Source organism: Trachurus trachurus (assembly GCF_905171665.1).
Source record: "Trachurus trachurus genome assembly, chromosome: 10".
In the NCBI taxonomy this organism is placed as follows: Eukaryota; Metazoa; Chordata; class Actinopteri; order Carangiformes; family Carangidae; genus Trachurus; species Trachurus trachurus.
In genome coordinates, this window is record NC_139894.1 from 37,467,388 (window position 1) to 37,474,632 (window position 7,245).

The 7,245-nt window shown below is 42.2% G+C and overlaps 1 protein-coding gene across 1 annotated transcript; it reads right to left on the minus strand.

The window, feature by feature from the left end:
• Positions 1 to 361: 361 nt before the first annotated feature.
• LOC310992132 (nocturnin-like) lies at positions 362 to 6,718 on the minus strand. Its single transcript, XM_083980135.1, has 3 exons — positions 6,371 to 6,718; positions 1,750 to 2,028; positions 362 to 1,384 (listed from the first exon to the last, which is right to left on the minus strand). The coding sequence occupies exons 1-3, from the start codon at positions 6,564 to 6,566 to the stop codon at positions 519 to 521; spliced, it is 1,341 nt and encodes a 446-aa protein (XP_083836261.1). The 5' UTR covers positions 6,567 to 6,718; the 3' UTR covers positions 362 to 518.
• Positions 6,719 to 7,245: the final 527 nt, after the last annotated feature.

Consider the following 7,245-nt stretch of genomic DNA (forward strand, 5'->3'; position numbering starts at 1 on the left):
GTAACGTAGATTCATCCACATTAACGTGAGACTTTTTTATAACAAACTCCTCGTTGTCTCTTTAAGATATCCGAAAAGGGACATGTAGATATCTTTAATTGAGGTGAATTAAAGATATCTTGAACTGGAATTATGACGAGTCAGAATCAAATTGTAGATATCTCAAACTGGAATTAGTACTAGTCGTAATTCAGTTACAGATATCTGTAATTCACATAGCGGATAGCTGCAACTGAATTGTAGATATCTGTAATGACAAACCCCATACACATGAATGGCTAAAGTGACGTCATTTGTCCTAGGAAGAATGTAGTTGCAGATATCTGAAATGTTCTTTTTGACTAGAGGCAAAACTGAATTACAGATATCTACAACACATATCCAGTCTGGCTTTAAATGTTCAAATGGCTCGCCATATACAGGCAGTGACACAATTATTCACTTTTGCTATGACTTTGCTTGAAACATGTTCTCCTCCTTGAGTCTTCCTATTGGTCCAGAGTCCCTGTGATACAAGCTTACATCAACCTATGAGGTTCCTCCCTGAAACTGATGTCACACAGCAGTGATAGATGGTCAGAGGGGTAGTGGTAGGAGGGGAGGCGGTCTGGGCCTATCTGCTCTTCAGTAGGAATGTCCAACAGACAGTCCACGCTCAGGGCGTCGTGGGAATACCAGATGTAGTCCAGCGTGCTGCAGCTCTCTCCGGAGGGGCGGATCTTCCACGTGGTGTAGGCCGGCTCCGTCCGTCCGTCGGAGCTCAGCGAGGTGTAGGCGGAGTTCAGGCCGAGGTCGGAGGAGCTGAAGCGTTTGTAAACGTCCTCTGAGGGTTCTGCGTTAAAGTCCCCGCACACTACTAAAGGTGTGATGGATGCTGCTGCCGCTTCGCTCGGACCGCCGGCCCGCGAGGTGATGCTGTGTAATCTCTGCAGCAGGTCGGCGCCCTGCGAACTCCGCAGCCTCTCCCACCCGTTACAAGCTTTTAAATGCGTCACGGCCACACACAGCTGCCGGCCCGTGGACCGGCACTTCAGCGTCTGAATGATGGCCACCTGGTTGGTGGGCAGCGTCCGGTCCGACAGCCGCGTGTGGACCGTGGCCTGGTGGGAGAAGCGGGAGTCGAGATAAAAGAGAGCACAGCCGTCAGGACCGTTGTTCTGCTCCACATCCAGACAGGGAGACCACGGCTTTGCTAGGAAACTCCCGTTATAACCCAGACTGGCCATGATTGGCTGAAAGGTGTCGTAGTAGTGGTCCACTTCCTGAAGACACAGGATGTCGGGGCGGTGGGTGAGGATCTCCTCCAGAATCAAGTACTTCCTTTCCTGCCAGTTGAGAGCGTCCAGTGGACAGCGGACAAAGTCGTCCTTCCCTTCTCCAAGAGCTGGAACCAAACAGACACATTCGTTTTCAATCCGTGTATCATTCCTTCTTTCCATTTTCAATTGGAAATCAAAAATCCAAAAATGAAAAAGTGACAGATTATTTTGTTTTTTGTTTTTTTAATCGAACACATAAAACGAAAAAATGTTGTTTCAATTTTAGGCTCAGATCAAAAATACAAAATGGAAAAACGGGAGTCCTGCTGGGCCGCGAAGTACACGGACCTGCTGCCTGCTTTTCCATTTGGTATTTGTGATCTGAGCCTAAAATTGAAATATGAAAAACCAGACAATATTTAGTATTTACAGGTTGGTGAAGCAGAACGTAGACACGCAGACACAGCTGAATACTAGAACAGATCTCTACCTTGTGCGAGTATGTTCCACTGCATGACCCGTATAGAGGGGTTGTTATGGTGACGGGGCGCTGCGCCGCTGGGATAGACCAGCTCCCGGTGCGGCCGGGCCGGTCGTCTCTGCAGAGCATCCTCACACTGTTTGAGCAGCTGGTCTGGGTCTGCTGCTTCTGCCAGGTCCTGGTCTGGTCCCTGGTCTGGGTACAGGTCTGGCTGGGCCAAGGAGGAGCTGTTCAGCAACTGGGCCATCTTACCAAACAGCCGGTTACTGCTGCCACCCATTGGACAAACTGCAGGAGAGGAGACAAGTGAGAGACATGTCTGGTCAGTAAAGGGGAATAAGCCACTGAATGATGTTGATGCAAATCACTGTGTGTTATTCAGACTCCACTACAACAATGTTCATGTTTGGAATCAGGGTTCAACATGTTCATCTTCTTAGTAGGCCTGATAACATGCTAACATTTGGTAGGCTAATTGGCACTAAACACAAACTTTGTCTCAGAATGACGGGACACGTAATCGTCTTTTTTTTTTAATGTAAACCAAATCAGAAATGAAATATAATCCAATATCCATAATTAGGGTTGCAAAGGGGCGGAAAATTGAAAAATTGAAACTTTCCATGGGAAGTTAAGCTGGGGAATTTTGGAAATATTCCAAATTGGAAACTTTCCATGGGAATTATGGGAATCATGGGAATTTATGGGAATTTGTGGAAATAAACTGAAAATTGGGGCTAATTTAAACAAACTGTATCATGTGAATATTTAGTTTAGTCATAAGCACACATCCATGCAAAATAATACAATTAAAAACATGACATTTCAACAGATTTTGCTGCATGTGATTGAGGAATAACATAGATATTCAAGTACTTGCATTAAATCTGGTTGTTTGAGCCAAGATTATGCTACAATATATTTTCACCAACTATATTTAAGTTCCCTGTTAAGGGCCAACCTTCAATTTTGTAAATTTCGAATTTATTCCCATTTATTCCCATTAAGTTTCCAACTTTGAAAATTCCCAGAATTTTGCAAAGAATTTTGCAAAAAAATCAGATATTTTCAGAGTTGTGATGGTGTTTGAGTTTTTAGATTACATCCCATAAACACTCATCTGTACAGCCAGTCACCTGAGAAACAAAGATCAAAATATGTAAAAAAAAATAATAATAATAATAATAATAATAATAAAAATAAATAGGAAATGGATCCTTGTCCTATGTGTTTGTTCTTTATCCCCCTATGCCCCTGCCATTGGAGCCATTAAACAATAAAGATCTACAGTACGTTCACCACTGTGATCATAGCAAGACCACGTCAGACAGTCTGAGGTTACATCATCATCAAGCACCAGTGACACACACACAGAGGACAGTAAGTCAACAAAAACAGGAACATGTCCATGTTCTTTCCAATCCAGAACTAAATGTTCATGTCAAACTGTTTTCATCGTCTATTTAATAATAAGCCAGGCTGTGTGCTGACTACACACACACAGATCAAATTCCAGTCACTCCCTCCGCTGTGGGAAAGCTCATGTAGGCTCATTGAATTATAGAGACATAGTAAACCAGGTGCTACAGGGTAAAAAAAAAAAAGTGAGTGAAATATTGATTTGTATTTTAATACATTTACAACGATGGACCACTATGAAGGTGGTTAAGTATGACACACATCTAAAATGAATAATCATCTACAGAGAGCATCTGCTTTTCTAGAGCCTGCATTAAACAGGTCTGTTAATATTAAATGCTTGCTTTGATGATGTAAGGGATGTGGACTCTCTTGACCGTTGTCTTTAGTGGATGGTTATCTAACTCAGCCTGAGTAATCCTGTTACCTGTGGGGTTAAATTAAGACTTTATTAGCCTTTAGAATTAGAGGCCTACTTACAGAAACCAGTGCTGTCAGGTTATTTTATCTTCCACCTAGTGCTACTAAACTATTGTTTTAATGCTCATCTTTGGCTGAAGTTCTGCTCACTCTGCTTTTTGGCCTTAAAAACATGTTACTCATAGAGTCTGCTGCTCTTTTATCAATGATACAATAATGACAACTGTTGGTGTAGAGGCAAATAATAAGCAAAATATAACCCTCTGAACACCACGTCCTGCCCTTTGCTCTCCACACAGCCCTATGAGTCCATCATCAAGAAGAGGAGCATTAAAGGGATAGTAGCATTTTTTTAAAGTGGGGTTGTATGATCTCCAAATAGCCCCTAAGTACTTTAATTGCAGTAGAAGACTCTCTGCACTCCTCCCGTTAGCAACGCCAGCCCATAGCCCTGCCCAGAGATTTACAACATACAGTGTTGTGAACAGACCCAAAGAAACGGCCTATTTTCACGGCCTAAAAGAGGTTTTACCTGAAAAAAATACACAGTTCCATTGTTCACTATAATATAATTTTTTCCAGCCCTTCAAAGTGCAGGAAAAACACAGTTTTTATTTGGACCTAACCAACTCACGTATCCCTCCGCCCAGGGTTAGCGCCCGCCGATCAGCAGTTGGTTAGGTCCAAATAAAAACTGGGTTTCTCCTGCACTTTGAGGGGCTGGAAAAATTATATTATAGCGAACAATGGAACTGTGTATTTTTTTTCAGGTAAAACCTCTTTTAGGCCGTGAAAATAGGCCGTTTCTTTGGGTCTGTTCACAACACTGTATGTTGTAAATCTCTGGGCAGGGCTATGGGATGGCGTTGCTAACAGGAGGAGTGCAGAGAGTCTTCTACTGCAATTAAAGTACTTAGGGGCTATTTGTAGATCATACAACCCCACTTAAAAAAATGCTACTATCCCTTTAATGCTACAAGACTAGAAGAGTGCAGTGGCATGGTTCTTAATGACAGGAAGTGGAGGTTGCTAGGACCTAGGACCTAGGACACCTAGATCATCCTGTCACCACCTTAGAGAGAGAGTAGACTAGCCTATGTGCTAGTGATAATGAATAGCGCCACCTATAGCTCCAAGAAATAGGCTACAATAATATTTATATAATATACAATAATAATTTGGATGAAAGGTCAAAGGATGGGCAGATAAGGGGTCTGTTCGCAAAAAAAAAAAAGAAAAACACTATTGTAAATACACACAGTTTAACTGATGGGTTTGTCCGTAGGGTGGAAAGACTTCTGAAGGGACCTGTGTATCTGCTCTACAAGCTCAAACAACAACTAGAGCCGTTAGAATTAAGGCGTGACACCACAGGCAAAAACACTGTTTTTTCATGCACTGATCAATTTTGAGATTTTGGGCTATTTTTCTTCCTTAACATGTATTCTTTCAGAAAAGTAAAAAAAAAAGGGTATAAAAATTTGATTTTTCTTTTTTAGGGCTGGTGACAGTATTTTCTCATTTACAGAGTGATACAAAGAGATATCCAAAATCCCCGCTGTAAAAACTTCTGACTCTAAGATGTCAACAAAATAAAACTAGAATTTTGAAAGTGGCTTTATTCAGTGTTCAGATTCCAGTTCTGTATGCAAATTAGGGCATACTTCATTAGGTATTGTCTCATTTACATATTTAAACTTTGACAATACTTGTAATACAAAAATATTTGTCTTAGCCTAATGTCAGTGATAAACTTGGGAAGTTTCATGGTGATATCTGTTAGTTAACATTTTTACCCTCTTCACCTGTAGTGTCTCCCCTTAATAGTTTGTGGAGTGTCCCGTCGACTCGACTTGTTTTATGAGTAGTAGGCAGTGGTGGACAGTAACGGAGTAAATTTACTTGAGTCAGGGCCGTTGTATAGGGGAGAAAGGTGATGATAATTCTAGGGGCCCAGCGCCCAGTAGGACCCATAAAAACTCCAGTAGTCTAATCTTTGTATGACTGAATTATTCTGCATTTAAGACCCTGACTAATACTCATAGTAATGCTGCATTAGCATCAAAACAAAGTAGGCTGAATAAGAAATGATAATACATCCGTAGTCTACGAAAAAAAGTGGAAAAGTCAGGGGGCAGGGGCCCACTTTAGTATTCTTTCAGGGGGGCCAGAATTCTTAGCAACGGCCCTGACTTGAGTACTGTAGGCTACTTAAATAGCCTACATATCCAGAGAATTTTACTTGAGTATTAGCCTAGATTTCTTTGGTACTTATTACTCTTACTTGAATACATTTCCAAGACAAATATTTTTACTTAATATCTAGGAAGGCTGAAAAGTACTCGTTACTTTCAGGTCTGCTCTTTTTTTTTCTAAAATCCTATTGGACACAAGCTGTGTTTGTCAAAGAAGGAAACCCTAACCCCTAAAAGCAGCACATCAGTGCAGCTGCTTTCAAAGAGTTCATTCTCACTAACAAGAGTTAAAAGCTCCTTACATTCATTTACAAACAATTAGAGTCATTCATTGATGTGAAGAATAAGAAATTTACTCTTGACTTGATTTTGACTTAAAGTACATTTAAAAGCATGTACTTTTGGATACTTAAGTACCTTTAAAAGCAAGTACTTTTTTACTCAGTAACATGTTGACTGAGCTACTTTTACTTGGAACGGAGTACATTTTGACAAGTAGCCTAGTATTTGTACTCTTACTCAAGTACTGGGGTGGAGTACTCTGTCCATCTCTGGTAGTAGCTTATAGCCCAGTATCCTTTAGCAGCTTAGTTTACCTGATGTTCCACCATTGATGGAAGTTCCGCTCAGCTTCAGTTTGGACGTCCCAGCGACTGTCCTCTCTCCTACTCCAGAGTGTTGTCCGGTCGGGTTGGAGACAGCTCCCGTTGAGAAGGGTCCAGTCCGAGAGGAAGAGGACACACACAGCTGGTTCAACAGAGACGAGCAGCGCCGCCGAGCTGGATTCATCATTTAGCCGACTCTTCTGTTCTGTTCTGTTCCGTTCCGTTCCGTTCCGTTCTGTTCCGTTCTGTTCTGTTCTGTTCGGGAGTCTAGAAAGAAAAGATGGACGGTGAGGGAGTCAAGTCATCACCATTCAGAAGACAGAATATAACACGCGGAAAGAAACCCTCACACCGGTAATTTACCCCGTGTACTTCTGGGAGTGACGTCAGCAACGTTGCATCATTCTTCCGGTGGTGAGTCACGGTGCCCCGCCCATAGCCCCGCCCGCCCGGCTACAGAGGACTAGACCATGAAATATTCAAGATGGGATCACGTCACGCTTTGTAAGTTGACTCACAATTGACAGGCTATAGGAATGTAATATATAAAGTTAATTTATTTTGTGGTCAGTGTAGCCCATCTGACTGTTTTATTACAACGCAGACGAAAGTGCAAATCTAGAAAAGCTACAGACAACCCTGCGGTGTCTGCAGTGGTTCAGGCCATGCGGCAGAACTTCACAAAAGCCAATGAGCGTTAAGTGTTTGTTACAGGAATGACGGTCACGGTTCTGACGTACAGTAGGCTAAACATCACACCCCTCCGGCCAGGTTTCACCAGCCTGTGCCCAAGGTTTTCTCAGTTATATAAGCCTTTATTGAGCGGCTTCGTAGATCAGGCCTACTCTTGATTTTTGATACATTGT